Source organism: Primulina eburnea, chromosome 7 (assembly GCF_022965805.1).
Source record: "Primulina eburnea isolate SZY01 chromosome 7, ASM2296580v1, whole genome shotgun sequence".
NCBI lineage: Eukaryota > Viridiplantae > Streptophyta > Magnoliopsida > Lamiales > Gesneriaceae > Primulina > Primulina eburnea.
Window position 1 is genome coordinate 6,483,081 of NC_133107.1, and position 23,373 is coordinate 6,506,453.

Below are 23,373 nucleotides of genomic sequence, written 5' to 3' on the forward strand. Positions count from 1 at the left end.
TAACTACGCGCCTTGTTGGCTTTCGATAATGATGATCAAAACCATACATAAGATGTGGATTTGAAGTTTCATAGAAAATCGAATGGTTAGTGGGTAGCAACATCGAATTTTCTTAAATGAACTGTGGCCTGAATCTTGATAGGTAGCCATATGTAATTTAGGTTTGGTGTGTTTTATTTTTATTATAAACAAAGGGTGTTCTAAAGTATGAGTTCTTGCAATGCAGAGGTAGCACTAATTTATTACCAATGATGTCGGTTCTTTTAATAACTTATTGTAATGTTTGCATAGTTAAAAAAACAATTATGGATTTTTTTAAATAAAATTTTGTAAGTTTTATAAAAAGAAAAGTTCATAGTCATTTTTTTAAACATTAGCGCATTGTTTGTGGTTTCCATTTTTACCTCTTTCTTGTTGGTATCTCCTCGATTTTATGAGAATTCGCAGTCAACGAATCCTCGACTTTTTGGACAAGTTTGCAAATTCTCAAAGAACACTTACAAAAATATAGAGAGAAGGAAAAAAAAACATTTAATAGTATTACAAAGGATATTAATTTATTAGTATATGTTAAAGCATTAATTATTATTAAATTTTATACTTCAATTTCATGATATATGTAATTATTTTTCCTTGATATTTAATATATTTATAATTATTTGAATTAATATTTTACTTTACCAAAAAAATTGAATGCTCAAAATTGTATACATTTTAAAGTTCTAATAAACGTTAATCATTACAATGGCCCACTGTTACTATTTAATTAAAATTATAAATCGACCGAATAAAGATTAGCAGCGAATGTGAGGAAAAAATCGAAATGATCGTATTCGTAGTAGATAATGAATAAATAAGCCTTATTCTCAACCTCAATAAATTGAGAATTTATGATGGTGTGTCATAGAGATCATCAATAATGTAATTAATAATATAAAGACAAAAATTTGTGTGAGACGGTCTCACGGGTCGTATTTTGTGAGACAGATCTCTTATTTGGGTCATCTATGAAAAATATTACTTTTTATGCTAAGAGTATTACTTTTTATTGTGAATATCGGTAGGATTGATCCATATCACCGATAAAGATTCATGAGACTGTCTCACAAGTTTCTATGTATTTCTATCTTAGTGATGAGTTTTTAACGATTGTAAAATATTTAATTAGTTGTAGGTCTTCATTGAGACGTGTTCACTTTATTTATATTTATTGTGAAACAAATGTTTTTAATATAAAAAATAATATATTTTCGATCATAAAATATGTCTCACATAATTAATCATGAGATGATATCATGAATTTTGTGTGAATATGATATTAATCAATTTGATTTATACATGTAATAAAAATAATATTTTTTCGAGACGATAAATTATTACATAGAGTTGACTAACAAGATATCTCATAGGAATTTATGTTAATATTCCTATTTAAGCTTTGTGAACACAATAAACATGTGCGATATTCCCCTTATCCCTCTACTTATTTGAGTCGCTATAAGAAACGATCGTATGCAAGAACGTAGAGCTTTCGAAAAAGATACATTATCCATTGAATTCCATACAGCCCACAAGTTCCAGATAACAAGGAAAGTTCTCCCGATTTCCAGTTCCTGCTCCACAGTAGTGTAGGCATGGCGGTAGCCGCCTCCCAGTTAACAATCTTGGCTCCAAAACTTCGGCCCTTCCGAGCTTTAAAATCCACCGCTTCAGCCTCTACCGTAACTAACTTGAAGAAGCAAGTAATGGGATTCGCCGCCGGGCTGTTGGCTGCTACCACCCCTTTGGAGGCTGATGCCACCAGGATTCAGTACTTCGCCACTGTTTCTGAGCCTTCTTGTGAGCTCAATTTCGTGCGTTCCGGGCTCGGTTACTGCGATGTGGCTGTTGGGTCCGGAGAGGAGGTTCCTTTTGCGGAGCTTATCAATGTGAGTTAATTTTCATCATCTCGTTCTCTGCATTGTACATACTGACACAGAGGAAAGTCCTAATGAGTTCCATGATTGGATTATAATGAACAATTAAGCAGAGCATTTTAGTTAATGGTGATTGTTTGATGATTAATTTTTACATGCCTCTTTCGAGTGTCGTTTTCAACATATCTTCCCCAGATAAAAAAAAAAACCAGTCAGAGACTGGAACTGGATTAACAAGTAAGGCAAAACTGGATGTGGTGGACAGAAGAATGGAAAAATGCTTATTATGTTATATGTACCTTACCTGGTTAGAATGTTACTTGAAAAATTTGCCATTAAGTTGCTAACTTGTTTTTATCTTCTTTTTTTTTTTGGCTTATGCAGATACACTACACTGCAAGATTTGCAGATGATATAGTATTTGACAGTTCTTATAAACGTGGCAGACCCCTTACTATGCGTCTTGGCATGGGCAAGGTGATTTTTGCTTTCTCACTATTGTTTTATTTGCAATTCATGTACCGACTTGTATGAATCGTTATGCGAAGAACAATATGGAGTAGGTGAGAAGAGCAGATCAGATGTAGAAATGTTATTCAAGAGATTTGATCCACTGTTATCTTCATACATTTTAAATTCTTTGAGTGATTCACGAGTACAAGAGAGGAAGATGATCTAGAGCACAAGTCCGAGGTCATGAAACTTCAAAACGATATAGAAGTTATATTTTGGGTCGAGTTATATCGACAACCCTACGGACTATGTCATGTTTCCAAGTCTCGACAGTTGTTTTGGTGCATAACAAGTGTTGAACTGAGCTTGGGTCTAACTTTTTCTGATCTATTAAATGTGCTCATCATTACTGATATGATACCCCTTAATGAAATAATTTCACTATGTCAAATCCAATTTCAAATCAGGATAGAGGATGGTATGAGTCCGTACAGTAGAAAGTAATTAGAGGCTAGGTTAACTCTTGTGACCAAGTTTTACAGAACTTTAGAGGTGATTCAAGTTTGCGTATAGGGGTGAAATATTGGATGATACAATAGGCTAGTTAATTCATATCTCAAAGTTTGAATGAAAAAAAATATATTATTTGCTGATTAAGATTAGATGTGTCATTCACAAAATGAGCAATGTTGGATGCTTAAGGATGTGATAACCACCAATAGTTCTTGTATCCTTGGAAATGTGCAGAGCTATTATCTTTCTCAAAATGGATGTTGATCCTCAACAGAGATTTGTCAGTTTTTATCAGATTCATAATGGTACAGTTGCAGCTCAAAGAGAGAAAAAATAATGATGGAGACCATGATTGACTAGCTCCAATTGAGATTGTAATATGCCTGCATAATGCAAAGTACTACTGCATATTGATCTGATCCATGTCTTCATCAGTGTGTCGTTGTTTTCTCCGTCCAGGTCATTAAAGGATTGGATCAGGGCATCTTGGGAGGTGGAGGTGTGCCGCCAATGCATGTTGGTAAGATGCAGATAGATTATAAGCCAATCTACCAACTTCTTCAACAGGGTGTTCTATTGGATTTTCCTTTTTTGAAATTTTCACTCAGGTGGAAAGCGGAAACTTTACATCCCTCCTCATCTAGCATATGGACCTGAACCAGCGGGCTGCTTTTCAGGTGCGAATAAATAGTTGTTTGTCTACTGGAAGCATTATTTGTGATACTGAAATGCATTTGAAGTTGGACATTAGGATAACTACTTGTTCCAAATGTTTGGATGAATAGTAATTAGCTCTCCTTGACCATAAGTCATAACTGTTTCCTTTTCAAATCACCTTAAAGACATGACTGAAGGACTTCTCTGAAATAACGTTGGCATGTGAATATTTCAAAATCCTCTCGGCACCATTTAGTGAGAAGGATAAGACTTAGCGTCTTTGTTTCATCCCTCGTTCGACTCAAATTTTTACAATAATATGGAGTTCATAATAATTTTATTATCTATATTTTCAGTTTATTTATCCCCACATCATAGATCCTTATAATCTCATCCCATGATTCAAAACGGTGGTGCCTTTTAGGGAAACATGTTTTCGTTAGATCGATATCAGAATCCTACTATCAGTTTCAATGGTCCTGGACATATTAATTGGACATGAGCATCTTGCTACACTTTGAGGTTTACATATGCTCTTTCATGCATGGTAACTCAGACATAAAAAGGCACGGGTCCGCTTGTTTTTCGTTGCGGTTATCTATAATTTCTTGAGGTGTTTTGTTCATGATGCAGGGGACTGCAACATACCTGGAAATGCTACACTTGTATACGACGTCAATTTTGTCGAAGTTTACAAGGGAAACCGGAAAATGAGCTGAAAATTTAATGTACATTCTAGTAAAAATCAAACAATTATAATCCATTTTTCTGGAAGTCATTTTGTAGCAAAAAAAATACATTTAAGTGAAGTGTATATTTTTTTTCTTTTTACTACGCTATCAGATTTTTACTTTCAAGTTTAACACAAAAAAAAAAAAAAAAAAATTCAACATGTTAAAAAATTCTTTCAAATCACATTATCCATTCACATGTATTTGACAAAAAGTGAAGCCATGCATCATAAATAATGTCAATTTACGTCAATTTCTATTTTATGAGCATAATACTCAGTAAACAATTTAAACTAATAAAAGATTATTTTACTAAATTTACTAATTAAAGAAATAATACCGATTGGGTTTTAATTACTTGCTAAACTATCATTAGCTGTAGCAACTAAAACTAAAGTTTAGTTATGCTTATATTTTAGTCGCTTAGATAATTTATAATCATATATTTGAACTAACGTGAGAAATTTAAAAAGGGACTCAAATTATTAATTTTGAGCAACTCCAAAATTAAATATAAGTAATGAAAAATTCATAATTAATTATATTTATAATGGTATACGTTGCTTTTAGTTTATTACTTTATTATCTTTACCAACAATTTTGAATAATTAAAATTGTATAAAATTAAAGTTAAAGAAGTAAATATATTCTAATAAACGTTATATTATAATCGCCAACTACTACTATTTAATATTATAAATCCATCAAACAAGGATAAAGATTAGTAAATGTTCAAGAGAAAATTTGGAAGTTATGATAGTATAATATCACACTATTAACATGGCTCTTTCATGTATCATTCCTTGTTTGATTGGGGCATCAGGAGGATTCTAAATTCATATATCATCAATTATATTTTGGAGATGGTTGTATTTGGATTGATGAATTTCAAACATATATAAATTTATTTTGCAATTTCAGATGAGTAAGACCATAAACTTCAAATCCACTCTTGTAAGTTTATATATGTTTTATGTTAATTAGGATGATCAAGTTCACCTAATAATAGAGACATTCAAAATTCATTCTATTTTAATGTAACTAATGTGAAAATAAGTAAAGTTTGAATTTAAGATTTCATGAATTGTTTCATTGTTAACAATAAAACTATGATAAGTGTGAGACGGTCTCACGGGTCGTATTTTGTGAGAAGGGTCTCTTATTTGGATCATCCATGAAAAAGTATTACTTTTTATGCTAAGGCTGCGTTTGGTTTGGAGGATAAAATAAACTAATGATTAGTAACTAAATGATAAAGAAAATGATTGTTGTAGGAATGTATTATAAGGTGTTATGTTTGGTATGATTTTTAAGTGTGGGATAATTTTGATTTTTTTGATGAAAGGACAAAATTGCCCATTCTTTTTTTTTTCTTCCACTCCGGCGACGGCGGCGGCGGGCTGGCGGCGGCGACGGCGGCAGTTCGGCGGCGGCGACGCCGGCGGTGGGTGGTCTGGCGGCGACGGCCGGCGACGCCGCCGGTGGGTGGTCTGGCGGCCGTCGACGTCGGCAGTGGGTGGCGGTGGCGACGGCCGACGACGCCGGCGGTGGGTGGTCTTCCGGCGACGGCCGGCGGTGGTCTGGCGGCGGCGGGGCGGTGGCCGGTGGCGGCGGTCATGGCGGGAAGTGGTGGTGAGTTTGGATATAGGAGAAGGGTAAAATTGGAAAATAGGAAGGATTAAGATTTGGATAAATAATCCTAGGGGGTAAGGATGTATTATTTTAACCCACCTAATATAACCTAATCATTCATAGGAGGTATTGACTTGGTTAAATAATCACGCGAGCCAAACGACTGACTAGGTAGGATAAAATAATCAATCCCTCCTAATCACCCGAACCAAACACTACCTAAGAGTATTATTTTTTATTGTGAATATCGGTGGGTTGACTCGTCTCGAAGATAAAGATTCGTGAGACCGTTTCACAAGAGACCTACTCTAAAACTATAATCGAAATCCGTGAATTTCAGTTTTCTTATGAGGTTTATGATTTGCAGACTTTTGAACTCCCTTGTGGGAGTCTACACGTTCTTTAATTTGTTTTACGTTATGTACTTTATTTTGATGTTGAGCAAAAGGGGTATGCTTTACTTGCATTTGCTTTTTTAGCTTTTTCGAGCACTGAGGATTCAACTTCAATACATTGGCATAACCATTAACTTCACAATTATAATTTGTTAGTTTGTGGCTCGAAGTTTTAAACTGAGATATCTCTTTCTAAAATCTCAACTAGAAATCATATAATGGTTAACTGAATTATTCTACATACTGTGCATGAAACACTTGATAACCATTGAATCATAAGAACAAAGGCAACCTATACATAGTTTCAAAATCCTGATTACATGATAGAGCAGGCATTTGGATTGTCGTCACTAAAAATAGCGATGTAAGGATCCTCAAGTACCGCGGTGGCAGTACTTGTGGTGGTGTCTTGTTTCCTGACAAATCCAGGGGGTGCCTTCTTGTCATAAGCCTGGAGAGAATAGGGCTGAGCCACGAGATTGTAAGGCACATATGGCCATATTTCAGCCTTCTTTCCTGTTGATTTTGCCTTCTTCAACACTTTGTTTTGCTCTACATACCCTGTTACTGTCACCTTTTGTTGTTTCCTGTCAATCTCCACCGATTTCACTCCTACATGCGCAAACGTAATTAAGTGTAAATGGGACACGAGATGGGTTTATGGAGAGTAATTCAGGCTACAATTGTCAGTTGGAACAAAATCAGTTGAGGTGTATATGCAAAGATGTATAAAACATATTAAGGCAACATAAATTTCTGACAGATTATGTATGTAAAAACTGTTTTCAGTTGAGGTGTCCACAATCTGAACATTGGGATGATGAATAGTAATTCAAATAAACGTGAAATTTGAAGGTCCTTTTGATGGCGGAGGGAATATATGTGATATGGAAAAAGTGTATTACCACTTAAGGAAACCAAAGCTTTGTGGACTTTAAGCTCACAGCCATCACAGTCCATTCTGATTTTGAGATCAACTGTTTGGAACTGTTTCTTCTTACTTTTCTTGTGTTTGCTTCCATTGCTCATCAGGTCACAGACGTACTCCAGAGCCTCTGCAACACCCATTTCCTCCTCCTTTTTTCCTTTGCAAAATGGCTTCGACAAGTTTTTCAAACTTAGAAGCTTCTTTTGAAGATGGGAGAAGGGTTATGTAATAATAATTTTGTAAGAAAGTCCCTCAAAAGGATGGTTTCCTTTCCTGTATATAAACGAAGAAATATATATATTTTGAGCTTTCCGGACGTTTCGAGCGAATCGACTCGATTGGTTTAAGGTGATAGACCATGGTTCGAACCCGATGACAACCCCCCATCCCTTGTGGTAAAAAGAAAAGGGTCTTTTACTCACAGTTAGTTGGAAATGTGGATTTTGAATCTTATGCATGTTGACAGATGCGTGTTTTTTTATAACTTAATGTGGGAGAAATGACAGAAAGTTGAAGAAAAAGTAAATAAAGTGAGATTTTAAAGCGTCACACCTGGTAACTTTCGAACCAAAACACCTTTAATAATATTTTTAAAAACAAATTCAAAATCGATCTAAATACACCAATAATATTATTTTTTTCTTAATCTAGAAATAAAAATCAATATCCAGAATCTAATGGAAAGAAAATGGATGTCCACTGCATAAGTAATTAATTATCTTCATCACCAATAATAGAGGGAGTTTAGCTATAATAGAGGGAGTTTAGTTATATACCATTCATCGCAGATCATAACAAATACACCATCAAGCAAACAAACAAGAATATCAAAACAAAAACACGACTTAGTGAACAAACAACAATTTCCGAGTAACGATATACCAACAGCAAACCAGTCTTGCATCCAGTTTATTTAAAATATCAAAAGCTGTTTTAGTAAACTAACTTTCCCACATGCTCTTGAAAGTGAGTTTTTGTACAGTTTCTTCTTTATTAAACAAGTTCCACTGTGCCACATCAAGGTTTCATGGGTACCTAACAAATACATCTACTTCTAGCTACAATCTGATGTTCCAAAATTTTACCTTGCTTTTTTTCGGTTACAAAATTATTACCAAGTTCTGACTTCTGATATAAACAATTCATGAAAAGACAAAATCAGGAGGCGGATTATGTTAATGAAATTAGTACACTACCAAATAATAGATTTAGGAAAAGCGACCAACTTACTGAACAACGAGAGGTCAAAACACGTCAGCATTTGAAGAAATGTTGAATATCAAATGCAAGACCATTAAAAATTCTAGAAATTTAAACTATAAACAATAATGTTGATAATACATCCAATCCAACACCTAGCACCAAATAGGCCTGGAAGAAAAAGGTGGTCAATGATAAGGGTGCATAAAACATCACCATATTGAAAAGGCCAAAAAATAGGAAAGTAGATCGATAGTAAGGAGGACTAAAAGAAATATAGCGAGCAGAATTTACATGTGAAACCAACAAAAAGGGTTTTATCATTTATGGTTACTTCTATGCTGCATTGGTGATGTGGTGGGATTAGTTCCACATATATTAACATAGAATCAGGAGTGTCACGATCCAATGCAATTTACTGCACTTTGTAAAATCGCCGAGTGTAGTGGAGAGAGAACCAGCATGTACAAGGCTTTACCAGGCTCGAGTAAGGGAGAACATGCTTATGAGACATGCATCATTAGCAGTAACATCATGAACAACTTTGCCATATGTGAGCACGAGGCTGAGGATTTAGGTGTCCTTCCAGCAAATGCCGGAGCAACAGCTTGGCCCTTTGGCACGCTCTGCTGCTCCGTTGTTGGTAAGGTATTAGGAGAGTTGCCAACTGGCCCTCCATCACCATTTTTATGATCCAGACCTGGAATACATTTAGATTGATCGTTCACAGGAGAGATCAATGCTGTTGATTTGAAGGGGGAAATATTATGGATAGTCGTAAAACAATCTTGATCGGAGACAAAATTGAGTACACTCCATTGAATCATAAAGCCATTTCTAAATCTTTGCATGACACAAAATATAAGCGCTTAAGCACGGAGACATAGTAAAGTGATTATACTACATCAGTTCAGTTGTTTCACTTTTCAGTTTCCTTCAGCAAATAAAAAATAGAATCTAAATGTAATAGAGGGCATGCGGAGACTTCACGTAGTATAGGAAGATCAGCATAGATACTTCTTAGAGGATGTCCATGCCATATTGTCCATCAAAAAATGAAAAAACAATATTATATACAAACTTCTAAATTGACAACAATTTTGATGAATATTGAAATTATTTCATGAAAACATGTATATTTAATCACGGCAAGAGTTGCGCTTGTGATGTGTTTTCATGAAATAATTCCAATATCTTCTTTAAAAATGCTAATTCATATTTCTATAATTGACGAGTCAAGGAGTACACAGAATAAAGGAGAAATGATGCATGTTTTAAGAGGACTCTCAAACTTAAACCTTAAGATGCATCTTACTAGCATAAAATGAGATAAAGCAAAGCTTGATTAAGATTTTGGGTGAATCTCAGTGGTCGATTTGATTGTTTAGGTTATGATAGTTCTTAATGTAAAGTTGCCTTGGTGGTCCCACTTACATGGTACATCATCTCGGTTTGATAGCTAGAGCACCAACTCTTAAAGCTGTTATTTTCTTTCAAATTCTTTCAAATCTATTAAAGTTGACAACTGGATCATCAACTCTTACAGCAAAGATTTCTTTCACATTCTTTCAACTCTATATTACAATAAATAAGGTCAGATATGCACATACAAACAGCTTCATGCACTACACAGATAAAAAGTATCAGTAAAATGCACCAAAGACCCCATTAAACTGCATAATGTCATGCATATAAGGAACAAAATTCAAACCAAAATGGGATATAAAGAACTAAAATACTCACACTTTGAATGTGACCAACCCAACATGTCCTTTTCCCTATCAAATACAATCTGATATCCTGTCATGAAGTTCTCTGCAAGAGCAAAGATGAAAATCACTTGAGAAAGATAATGAAGCCAAAGCACTGATCAATTATCAGTGTACAAATATATTCCCATATTCTTGGAAGAGAGCAGAAATTTCACTGTTGACTACAATATGTCATTGGAATGCGAGTCTGTGCTTACGCCCAAATATTCCCAAATTTCCATCTGTGGGCTGTACCGCTAAACAAAACCCAACTGCACCCTGCAGAGCGTAGAAAATAGTCAGATTTGCATCCATCATAAGTATCATCATTGAGGTATACACAAGCAAAAACATCCATCAGAGCAAACAGACACACTATTGGCTCAGTCCAATTTGTAGGCATCATCAGTCACCACATTGAGTGAAGAATTAGTAACCACACTTTCCATAATTGTCCTTTGTTATCCAAGTTTATCTTATTGTTGTGTCCTGCCTTGTACAATTAGGTTCGTAACCATAAATTTAGTGTGTTGTTCGACATCAATAAAAGAAATTTTAACAAAAATCTCTCTCTTATTTGCAGTTCAAGAACTTATTCATAACTCTGAACTATGAGATAAACAATCCAGATACAAATTATAGCTTCCCCAATTTTTAAGCCAGACAAGCTCATATAATCCAAAAATTATTTTGAGACTGTCCAAGTTTACCACAACTATGTATCAAAAAGAATTCTGCTATGCAAAACAATTAACATTACAAGCAACAACCTGGGTACCATAGATCACAAAAACAGGACTGCTGACCACAAAACTGCTGTTTGACGAGAACTTCAGAACCAGGGACGGAATCTTGGGCACCCCATGAGAACTGTTAAAAATGAAATACTCAAATTAGTTAAAAATAAGGAGATGATAGAGAGGCTCCTGTGCAAGCACATACGTACCTGGATTTATAGCAGTATTGCCATGGATATCCTTCAAAGCTAGACCTTGAAGCATTTATTTGCCTGTCGAACTATGATCACAACAAATAACAATATTCCAGATCAAACTGATCTACGTTCACAAAATGTAGTATAGTGTAAAGAACCTTGAAAATAAGCAACAGAAGAAAATATACCTCGTCAACAACTCTTTTATAGACTTGCATGGGAAAAAATGAGAATGAGGTTCCACTATCAACAAGCATTTCAAAGCCTGTATGCTCCAGACATGAATTCCCAATGCAACAAGCATCCACTCCAACAACATACGTTAAGCTGAACCATGAAATAACCGGACATAAGTCCAATGTATAGGTAACACATAAGAAATCTTGAAACTATGATTATATTACAATGTTTACTTTTTTCCATCCAAAGATAGAAAAGGAGTAGTTTGTTGGCCAGCAATTCCCCTGTCCCCAAAGAATAGCCTCCCAGAATCATCTTCATTAAAACATAGAGAAAAGGAGTCTGAAACATATCCAGCTTTTGCGAGAAAACTTGGAACAGAAATTTCTCCAAGTCCCAAACCCAAAAGACCATCAGGAGCAACTCCATTCAGGTAACCACCAGTTTGTTTACTACCACATCTAAAATAAAAATAATAACATAAGCACCAAGAACATAGAACACTTCCATGAGGATATTTCTCAACAGCAGCCACAGAGAAAACGCACCCAATAATGACTGTTGCTTTTACAGATTTGCTGGATGCATTGTTATGGTCTGGCACAAGATGTAATACATCTTCCACCAGAAATCCGGAGGTTGAGGTATCATCTGAATAGTAGTTGATAGTATAAGGACATTGCTGCTTGAGATTTGGACAATTCGGTCCCAGTTCACATAACTGATGACTGCAAGAGAGGGGCTTGCTTGTGCTAGAATCAGATGGATTGTACTCATTAAGATCCTTATCCTGCACAATAGATGCCCCAAAAACCAGGGAGCACCTGCCAATCAATCATTTGGTAATAAGTAATAAACATGCTACTAATTCAACAGCAACGAGCTATTTAAGAAATGCCTGCAGTGTTAAGCTTTTATCCATTCCAAGAGGTAATGTAAACTTCCTATAGGTTCATTGACAACTTGGGACCAAATAAAACGGGTCCGTTCCACCAAACAGAAAGTCTGGTAAGTCTTTCTACGAGAAAAAGCTGTCGATAGGAATCAATATTCCAGAGTTCACAGAATCATCATCAGATTGAACTTCAGTATGTAAAACCAAAGAGAAAGGAAAATCTTGGTGAACACAGCTGACAAGCTTTAATATTTGCACCCAGCTGCCAAAATAATTAGCGTGATAAACAGAAAAAAGGTAAATCTCAGTGAAGAGGATTCCCAAGTTTTATATTTCCACCCAGCTGCCAAAATGATTCAGTTGATGAACACAAAAAAAAATAAGAATTCAAATTCTACCCTTATACTCTTCTGATATACAAATTAATGAAGTCTAACATAAAAGGACAATTCTTAAAATTGTACCACCATTTCCTAGGGCATAAAAACTAAATCCAACTGGTTTTTCTGTGTGAGACATGAGTTCTTTTTAGAATTTCAAATCATAAGAACCCATTTAAAAAAAATATAAGAAATGGGCCTCAATAGTATGCAAAACAGTCAGTGTCATAAATGTGATTATATCGCACCTGTTTAGCCATATATCTTGTTCCATATGGCTGTTAACTGTTTCAAACAAATAAAGGGGAAACTCCTCCATACCAAATGTTGATTGGACCAAATCTAATTTTGAAAAAAACTCGCTCACCAACCCTACCTCAGAAATATAATATCACGACGAGCAAATAAAGTGGTAAATAAAAGGAAAAAAGATTAAATTCAATCTAAAAAATGAGAATAAATTAATGACTAACATAATTGGAAGAAAAATCAAGTTCTTCGCCTCTTTCAGTGTTATTCACTTGCAATTTTTTATGGTCACAGTATTTAACTTTCAATATGCTATTAGTATTAGGAGAATTGAATATATTTATATTAAATCTTTTAAATAATAATAAAGAATCAGGGTACAAATAATATCCTATTGACTGGGTATTTAACAGATATTGGCTTAATGTAAGCTTTCATAATCTACAAATATCAGAAGAGGTGGTCTTTATTGTGATTTTGAAGAAGGGACATGTAATCGAACCAAACCTCAGGGAGAGTTTATAAAGTCATCCTCATTAGCATTATATGTTTGTCCAGATTATACATGGAAAATACAATGTTCAAGAGCCACAGAACTGAACATTCGAGCATTTGGCAAATGCTTGTATATTTCTTTACGTGCTAAAACAGAATCGCAAATGCTTGTATATTTCTTTACGTGCTAAAACAGAACCATAAACAAGGAATGCAGATGTTCATTCATGGGAAAAACACATCTTCCAAATCATCACAACATTGACATAAAGACGGTTTGTAGATATTCGTTAATGGAAAAATATCATCTAAATCACAGCAACAATGACCAGAAGATAAGAACAGGTTTCCTACCAGACTGCTGTAGTAACTGGCAGCTAAAGGCGCGCATTCAACACAATCACAGGGAACCCAAAATAGATCACTTCCAGCATCCAACGCCACAAGAAAAGAAACACTTGGTGTGCCTATGTCGATCCACATGTAGTGTAACCTGTTCAAGAAAATGAGGTAAATAAATGGGGTTGAAAAATTAAAATTCCAAAATAATTGGTGCTATTTAATTGCTAACTCTGGATCATATTCCAATAAAAAAATATGCAGAGATAGTGTGATACTATGCATAGCTTTTGTGTGGTTGGATAAAATAATTATTGCATGGATTTCTGCCACCGTTGATGGGCTAGGAGAATGTTGACATATAGAAACATTAAACCGTGTGTTACTGCTACATGCTTTATCTCAGTGTGTAAAGACAGAACGAATTTAAAACCGAAATCACATATTTGTCTGATTTAAAAGACCATATGACACGGTACATAGCACCATATAACTTTCTCCAAAGGTCGAACAAAAAAAATTTAAAGGCAACCAAATCTCACACCATTCAAATCATTAACAAAATTACCATTCATTATGTCAATCTAAGTTATTCCCCAAGTGCACACGTGGGACAGTGGAACCCAGGGGATAATGGATGCTACTCACAGAAAGCCTCGCTGATTTAATATATGTCCAATGCACAATCAGATTTTCTTTTTTTGTCAAAGAAGCAGCATTCAGCCATATTTAAATGCACACTTTAGGGAAGTTATAGGGTTTCATAAATTACAGGAATAATTGCTTTGGTAAGTTTTTTGCAAGATTATGATTCCAATGATAATTAGTTAAACGAGTTTGATAGATTCACAGGGAACCTAAATTTAGGATTTGTTCATGCTATCATAAGCAAAGTTATGTTTTAATCCAATGGCTAAAAGGGGCCACATTTTTTCTTGTAATGCAATGTGTGGACCCATGTAAAAAAATATAAGTAAACTCTTGCAGTTAATGGATTAGCACTCCGGGTACTAACTATGTGGTAGCATCGAACTACCACCCAACTTTAATGAGATTAAATTTGAGAGTTTACAAGATATGCATGAGAGTTTTTTCCTAAAGCGTGCAGGATGCTTTTAAGGCAATTAAATTAGCTAAAATATGATCTACTATTGGACTTAGACACTTAGTCTTGAACATTAGTCAAGATGATACCTATATTATCTAAACTACCATACTACCCAGCTAACATTGGAATGCCACAAATAATTATTAAATTCTTCCCACACACACTTTTGAAGGAGAAAATTCCTTAGCTCTCTCCTGGCAGACTATGAGATAGGAAAATAAAATATTCTCAAGAAAAACATGAGAAAGAAGAAAGAGTATTCTCTCTTCCTAATACTCCATTTGGCCAAAAGCTAAAGAAATGAGGCAAGTTTTCTGCTTCTCATATCTCTCTTTGCCGTGTGCTTCAGTTGACAGAAAAAAATGGTTTCCTCACATTTCTTCCTTAACACCTTTAGCTATATAACTCTATACACATCTTGATTCAGGAAACATCCCAAAAATAGATCCAAGTCTCTTCGGGTAAACTAGGACCTGTCCTCCACCCCTCGACCAGCCACTGATCAGTTATTTCGGTGCCTAGACCCTAAAAAATCATATTAGAATTGGTGTTTCGCACCAATTATAACAGCTTATCTCACAGGTCCCATATTAACGTGCTAACCACTGGTTTGTTTAAAGCAACAGTCTCGCGTTTGTGGGATTAAAAATTTTAATTTCCAAATGCTGAGAACAAAACAGATCCGATAGAGTGGTAAAGGAAATATACCAGAAATTTGCGGCACATTAAGTTTCTAGTTGCAAATAAAACATTACCAAAAGAAAGGCATCCAACTTATCCGCAGTAAAAACAGAGAAAACACGAACCATCCAAAGTCGTTTCCGAGGGGCAACGTGGCGCTGCCTTTAGTGGGGTAAAGATATTGAAACTGAGGGTTAAGCTTAAGCGTCTGCCGCTGCACATCGCTGCTCAACAACCGCCGATAATACTCTGAGCTCAGCTTCCGCGGCCAAGCGCGGCCAGCTCCACCGCCATTGACCACATCAGCTCCATTTCTGGAAATCCAAACTTCCCTTGCTTCATCGGAAAACCTATGCACCAACCTCGCTGGAAATATAAACGGCTCCGACAACCCACAATGAAGACACCAAATTAGCGATAAACCAAGCCAAATAAAACGAATGTCCATTCCAAAAGGAGATCGAAAAATGACCAGAAACTCTACAAGACCGAGGAAATCACGAATGTACGTATCATATGAGAGTATTTGTGACAGTGCAGTGGAAGAGCCCCACTACTTCGGAGGAGGTAATGGCAAACATAAGCTCGGAAAGGAGGTGGGTAGCGCCGGGGTGGGGGCGGTAGAATTGGAAAGTTGGGTGAGTTCCGGCGACGAGTGGAGTGAGGAAGAAGATACAGAACCAAAAAGGTGACTAGCCCTCGCCGGCTCGCCCTGCTTGTTTACGTGGTTAGTAAGTCCGAATTAGGGACAGTTAGTCAAATTATTTTATTCAAATAATTTTAAAAAAAATAATATTTGTTTGAAAATACTCAAATATATTATTTTTAAAAAAAAATTAAAAATAAAAATTGTCCAAAATTATTTTCTCTAATATCCCATTGAATTAAGATCCCAATTGTCACATTTTTTAAATAATAATAATAATTATTATTATTATTAAAAAATTTAGAGTTGTGAAAGTGTCTTCTTCTTTTCTTGTATTATATTCTTTCTATTCTTTTGTGACTAAAGTTTTGAGTCCGTGTCATATTGTGTTAGGCAAAAACTTGTGTGAGACAGTTTCATAAGTCGTATTTTGTAAAATAGATATCTTATTTTGGTCATCCATGAAAAGTATTACTTTTTATCGTGAATATTGGTATGGTTGACACGTCTCATAGATAAATACTCATAAAACCGTCTTACAAGAGATCTACTCATTAGTTAAGAAAACATATAGCTAATATTTGTAGTTTTTTTGAGGTTTTCTTTTAAAAAAAATTTGTGGATAAATCTTTGAATCTCGTCAAGAACTTTGAAGATACTAGATTGAACAATGTTTTGTCATATTATTATATTTTGAAGGTCCAATGATATATTAACTAGGAGGACAAAATCAGTAGGGTTTGGAAAAAGAATATAAATTATAGTAATTGAATCTCGTGTGACCTTTTCGAAAGTACAAATTTTGAAGGTACAAATAAGTTGTACTTGGGCACAATATTAGAGAAATCGAGCATTACAAACACAATTTGTGAATATGAAGATGAGAGTGAGCTCATTGTTATCTCCACAAAACCAAGCACAGTTCGGGATAATTAAGGTACAAATATAGCAATAATCAGCATCAAGTTGATTAAATTTTGTATTAAAGAAACATTATTAGGTACCAATGGCGAGTGTTTGAGGTTTAACCAATCATCATTCTAATCAATATCATTACTTGTGATGGTATTTTCATTTGGGAATTGAAAATGTGGTTTTTGAACCAAAAAAAAAACATCAAAGTTGATGATCTAAGACAAGATATATTGACAAATACTTCTATGTGTGTCAAAGTTCGTCAACAGTTTGGAAATTAAGCACTTTGCTCACAACGCTTTACTTTGATAATTTCAAGTCTCAAGTGCTCAAAGACATGAGCTATGTTGCCAAACACTTCCAGATGTTAAACACTGATCAGAAAAGAAAGAAGAATCAAGACGCACAAATGAGTTTCGAGCTTTCGATGCCGATTACAAAATCAAGACTCGTATGGATGTGCGGCTTGATTCGCTACAGACTACTCTTGGTAGGTATATGCAAGAAATTATAAAGTATATGTAGTGCGGTAATACCAAAAAGAGGTAAGCTTGCGAAAGGCTGGAAGAGCATGAGAGAACGACTGAAAAAACCAAATACGAAGAAGGAAAGAAAGCTGAAGAAAGAAGAAGACTATATGAGGAAGCTAGTAGAGAGGCAATGGTAGTGGAAGCAATAGAAGATAATTTTTTTTCTTTTCTGTAATAAAATTTACATATTTTTTTTGCCCTTGTTATAACAATGTCTTTTCATTCAATCAATGATACATTATTTTCTCAATTGTGTTTGATTTTGTACTTAGATGTACCATATGTACTTAGTCTAGCAGCTTAGTTTTGTCATCACCAAAAAAATGAAGAAATTGTTATTGTGAAATTATCGTCACCAAAAAATGAGGGAATTGTCATCATATGTACTTAGTCTAGCAGCTTAGTTTTTTTAGATTGTTTTGTTTAAACTGCACTCTGACCGAACCGCATCAAAAGACTTAAGCCATAGACTAATCCTAGTTGGCCAAATCTATAAGCTAAATTTTCATTGTAAGATATCCAACAACAACCAATTGATAACAATGTCTCCTAAAGTCAAAGACGAAACAACTTTTCAGAATCCAAAGACGTCTATCACTAGGGGCATTAGAAGTGATGTGCTATAAAGGGAAATTTGACAAAGCCCTCTTGTCGGATGTCAGTAAATATGATCGTTGGAAAATTTCTAATCAGTGGAGACTTCCAATATAAATAAGTAGATTCAATATTAAAGAAACACCCACAAACAATCATAGACTAAACTTACCGAAGTTAATCTGTTATCTACAAGATCTAAAACAATCTTATTATTTTAAATAACAAGATGTTCACATTTGCACACACTTATAGTCAATATTTGATCACCGAGGATCTATCGGTGCTATCTTATCAATTTTAGCCGTTCAAATTTGTAAGGCTCGAGAATTATCAACTGGCATTGATGCTAGACTCATAGAAGTAAGAATGCATGACGTTTAAATGAGATTTTGAGTAGCATGGCCGAAGCCACACCGCCCCCGCAGTGCTAAAACTACCGCCCCCGCGGTGTAGGTGATAGAAAATTGGGAGATTTTTCGAAGTAACACCGCACCCGCGGTGCGCGCAAGACCGCACCCGCGGTGCTGAGACCGCACCCGCGGCGGTGCAAGCGCCGCACCCGCGGTGCGTGAATTTCCGAAAATGATAGGGCTGCCGAGAGCTTAGCGCACCCGCACCCTTACACTGCCGCACCCGCGGTAATGCGTGTCATGTGACAAACATGAACACTCGTCCCTTTGCATGCAATATAGATTATGTGTCTTCATTTCCTTGCATTGCATCTTCTGAGAGCCGAGGGAATTCAAGGAGGAAGCTTTCACTTCTTTTGATTTTCAACTTGAGAGTTTGCATGATTTAGCCATCCGAATTTTGTTCCGAGTTAAGATTTGCGATCCTTACAGCGTTGGCTACGAAAGGATGTAAGTATTGTTCATTTCCAGCATGTCTCGATATGTATGTGCTGGGGGAATTCAGATTTGAGTTAGAATATGTGTTCTTGATATATAGAGCATAGTATATTCGTTGTCGGATCGATTTTCAGACACCGTATGTTATTGGCTCGATTTTCAGCATGTATTGTGTTGAGAATATGCAGATTTCAGCATGTGTATTGATAGTATGAGTTGCTTGTGATTGAGTATGATGGAGTAGACTATTAGTGAGTTATCGGTATCGAAGAAGTACACTGTTATGCCGTCAAATTATATCAAAACCGAGTATTGAATTGTATATGTGCTGAATTGAATTGAAAACTGATATTGCATGTTTACATTGCCTTTCAGAGTTGTTATTGTCAGACTCGACATTCCGATTTCAAGATCTCGACAGATATTGTGCGATCAGAAAGGTATAATTCATGTGGTCACGGGATTGCACAACTCGATTCAGATTTGATACGAGTTTCCCTAAATCACATACTAGATTGTTATTACATTGATTATGTAATGCCTTGTTTATTGATTTATATTCGAGTTCTGAGATAGGAGAGATTGGCAGACTTGCCAAAAACTAGACGTTTCGGTGTATCGTCGCATAGGAGCAGATTTGCTATATGTGTAGACCCTCGATACAGAGTTGACCGAAGTCTAGGAATAAGACGTACCGTTGCCCCGAGTGGTTGGGTAGGTGACAGACCGTCTTATTCACACCGGGATCCCTAGATTAGAAAAGAGTCGAGTCAAGATTTGAATTGTCGAATACAGATTTGTATTCTACTACATGTTTAGATTTATATTCATGTTACTTGACATATGCTATGCTTTTGTACATGATTATGACATTGCATGCATCCATGTTTTATACTGGGATATGTTCTCACCGGAGTTATCCGGCTGTTGTCGTGTCTGTATGTGTGCATGGCAACAGGTGGGGCAGGATCGGGGTCACGAGCTAGATGAGAGATGATGATAGCATGGAGATCTCGGGCATTGCAGATTACTAGTGGTTTCTTATGGCACTTGTACTACTTATGTTTGTAGTTGTCATGTGAACACTAGTGTATGTTGTACGAACAGACTTGTATGTACATTACGTTGTTTAATTTCTATCGAGATATGTTATGCTTTAGTTAGTACATTTGAATTAAAATTAAAAGCAAAATTTTGACCCACATTTTCGAACAAAGATCCAATTAAATCCCAAAAGAATAGAGTTAGAGCCCGGGTCCCCACAACAGGTGGTATCAGAGCAGTAGGTTCTGTAGACTGAGATAGAATAGAATGAGCGGGGTAGATCGAGTCATCCTCCTTGCTTTTGAGATGCTAGCATGACTTATTGATTTCCCTATTATATGTTGTATTGTTATCTGAATTGATTTACAGCATTTTAAGCCTGAATCAGAACCGATTCTCGATCAGAGGTATATGATCAGAGAAGGGCTGAGACAGATGACATTGGGTGTGTACTAATCAGTTTTATGATCAGATTTATGCCGCCTAGACGAGTGCCACAGCCAGAGCAGGGTAGCACATCGGGTGCACAGATGGACGTCACCGCTACACCGATGGAGACCTTATTGAAGAGATTTCAGTCTTTCCATCCGCCTACCCTGAAGGGTACAGAGAGTGCAGTAGAGTGCGAGAGCTGGCTGGATGATATCGAGATGCTGTTTGAGTCTTTGGCTTACACTGACGAACGACGTGTGAAGCTGATAGGGCATCAGATGCAAGAGGTTGCCAAGAGCTGGTGGTTGACGACGAAGAGAGCCTTGGAGCACCGAAGCATTGATATCACGTGGAAAGTCTTTAAAGATGAGTTCTATCAGCGCTTCTTTCCCGTCTCCTACCGGAAAGATAAGGGAGCTGAATTTGCGAATCTGAAGCAGGGACAGTGGAACATCGAGGAGTATGTTGCTAAATTTTCTGCATTGCTACGATTTGCACCGCATGTGGCCGGAAACGACGAGGCAGTGGCCGATCAGTTCATCAACGGGCTGAATCCCGATGTCTTTACTTTGGTGAACACGGGCCGGCCTAGTACTTTTTCGGAGGCACTTAATCGAGCAAAGGGAGCAGAGGCTGGCTTGATCAGGCAGCGAGGGGCTTCCTACGGTGTTCAGGGGCAGAGACCGCCACAGCCTACTACCGTACAGTTTCCACCACCTCCTCCTCGTTTCGATAGCGGATCTAGTGGTAGTGGCAAGAAAGAATTTCTAAAGGCTAAAGGCAAGCAGTTTAAGAAATCTGGGAGTAGTTCATCGAGTTCGAGTGGATCTCGACAGAGAGGTCAGGGGTCAGATTATAGTGGCGCATATTGTGGTTCGTGCGGAGGGCGACATGCGACGGAGCAGTGTCAAGGAGTTATGGGACGCTGCAACATCTGTAGGCAACAGGGACACTTCGCCAGAGTTTGTCCCCAGAGGGGTGCACAACGATTCCAGAGCACCGGATCATCAGCACCAGCGCCACAGATGGAGAGACATGCATCTTCTGTACACTCCTTTCAGCCACCCTCTACACAGACCCAGCAGAGGCCAGGAGGTAGTCAGACGGTGAGTCAGCCTCCCCGACAGCAGGCACGTGTTTTTGCCCTGACAGAGGAGCAGGCGCAGGAGGCGCCAGATGACGTCATTGCAGGTAACTGTTTTCTTTGCGGTTATCCTGCATATGTGTTGATAGACACAGGGGCATCGCATACATTCATATCTGAACATTTTGCATTGAGACATGCATTGCCTGTGGAGTCGATGTCGACAGTAGTGTCTATAGCTTCTCCGTTGGGAAGTGGCTTGATATCTGTGACTACTGTTAGACATTGTATGCTCCAGTTTGAGGGACATGAGATTGATCTTGATTGTGTAGTACTTGGTTTAGCTGATTTTGATTGTATAGTTGGCATAGACATGTTGACCAAGTACAGGGCCACGGTAGATTGTTTCCACAAGATTGTCAGATTCAGACCTGAACTGACAGATGAGTGGAAATTTTACGGCAAGGGTTCCAGATCTCGGATTCCCTTAGTATCTGCTCTGACTATGAGTAGATTGCTTCAGAGAGGAGCAGAGGGCTTTCTTGTATATTCAGTAGATCTACTGAAGACGAGCCCAGCATTGGCAGATTTGCCAGTGGTTTGCGAGTTTGCAGATGTTTTTCCTGATGAGATTCCAGGATTACCTCCGATTCGAGAGGTTGATTTCAGCATAGATCTTATGCCCGGTTCTGTTCCTATTTCGAGAGCTCCATATAGGATGGCACCGATAGAGCTGAAAGAGTTGAAAGCACAGTTGGAGGATCTTCTGTCCAAGGGATATATCAGACCCAGTGTATCACCTTGGGGTGCTCCGGTGCTTTTCGTTAGAAAGAAAGATGGTTCGATGCGACTGTGTATTGATTATAGACAGTTGAACAAGGCAACAGTGAAGAACAAATATCCTTTGCCTCGCATCGACGATCTGTTTGATCAGTTACATGGATCTTCGGTATATTCGAAGATTGATTTGAGATCAGGGTATCATCAACTTAGAGTTAGAGACGTTGATATTCCGAAGACTGCATTCCGAACCAGGTATGGACACTACGAGTTTGTTGTTATGCCTTTCGGTTTGACGAATGCACCTGCGGTGTTTATGAGTCTGATGAACCGCATTTTTCAGAGATATTTAGATGATTTTGTGATTGTGTTTATTGACGACATTTTGGTGTATTCGAAGAATTTGACTGAGCATGCAGATCATCTGAGAATTGTGCTGAAGACTTTGCGACAGGAGCAGTTGTATGCTAAACTGTCCAAGTGTGAATTCTGGTTGCGACAGGTTGTCTTCTTGGGGCATATTATATCTGGAGAGGGTATTGCGGTAGATCCGAGTAAAGTTGAGGCTGTGATCAGTTGGCCGAGACCGACTTCTGTGCCAGAGATACGCAGTTTCATGGGTCTAGCCGGGTATTATCGACGTTTTATTCGAGACTTCTCCAGTATAGCGAAGCCGATTACCCAGTTGACACAGAAGAACATGCCATTTGTGTGGTCAGAAGAGTGTGAGAGCAGTTTTGTTGAGCTGAAGAAGAGGCTGACTAGTGCGCCTGTCTTGACGATTCCATCAGGTACAGGTGAGTTCGTTGTATATTGTGATGCATCTCACAGAGGGCTTGGATGTGTTCTTATGCAGCGAGGGCACGTGATAGCGTACGCCTCTAGACAGCTGAAGCCGCACGAGACTCGTTACCCGATTCATGATCTTGAATTGGCGGCGATTGTCTTTGCTTTGAAGATCTGGCGTCATTATCTGTATGGCGATAAATTTGAGATCTATTCCGATCACAAGAGCCTGAAGTATCTCTTTTCTCAGTCAGAGTTGAATATGATGCAGCGA

General features: G+C 37.1%; 3 protein-coding genes across 4 annotated transcripts; 1 reads left to right on the forward strand and 2 right to left on the reverse strand.

The window, feature by feature from the left end:
• The first annotated feature begins 1,480 nt into the window (after positions 1-1,480).
• LOC140836994 (photosynthetic NDH subunit of lumenal location 4, chloroplastic) lies at positions 1,481-4,370 on the forward strand. The gene is made up of 5 exons (XM_073202930.1): positions 1,481-1,928; positions 2,301-2,393; positions 3,342-3,402; positions 3,491-3,559; positions 4,173-4,370. The coding sequence occupies exons 1-5, from the start codon at positions 1,635-1,637 to the stop codon at positions 4,256-4,258; spliced, it is 603 nt and encodes a 200-aa protein (XP_073059031.1). The 5' UTR covers positions 1,481-1,634; the 3' UTR covers positions 4,259-4,370.
• Positions 4,371-6,510: 2,140 nt separating this feature from the next.
• Positions 6,511-7,794, reverse strand: LOC140836072 (heavy metal-associated isoprenylated plant protein 23). Its single transcript, XM_073201483.1, has 2 exons — positions 7,203-7,794; positions 6,511-6,909 (listed from the first exon to the last, which is right to left on the reverse strand). The coding sequence occupies exons 1-2, from the start codon at positions 7,363-7,365 to the stop codon at positions 6,614-6,616; spliced, it is 459 nt and encodes a 152-aa protein (XP_073057584.1). The 5' UTR covers positions 7,366-7,794; the 3' UTR covers positions 6,511-6,613.
• Positions 7,795-8,676: 882 nt separating this feature from the next.
• Positions 8,677-16,159, reverse strand: LOC140836995 (aspartic proteinase-like protein 1). 2 transcript variants are annotated; one of them, XM_073202931.1, is made up of 10 exons: positions 15,563-16,159; positions 13,664-13,802; positions 11,839-12,080; positions 11,524-11,751; positions 11,299-11,437; positions 11,123-11,193; positions 10,947-11,046; positions 10,395-10,455; positions 10,169-10,240; positions 8,677-9,125 (listed from the first exon to the last, which is right to left on the reverse strand). In XM_073202931.1, the coding sequence occupies exons 1-10, from the start codon at positions 15,883-15,885 to the stop codon at positions 8,929-8,931; spliced, it is 1,572 nt and encodes a 523-aa protein (XP_073059032.1). In that variant the 5' UTR covers positions 15,886-16,159; the 3' UTR covers positions 8,677-8,928. The 2 variants fall into 2 exon arrangements, with proteins under 2 accessions (XP_073059032.1, XP_073059033.1); XM_073202932.1 differs by lacking the exon at positions 8,677-9,125 and having other exon boundaries at positions 10,226-10,240; positions 10,353-10,455.
• Positions 16,160-23,373: the final 7,214 nt, after the last annotated feature.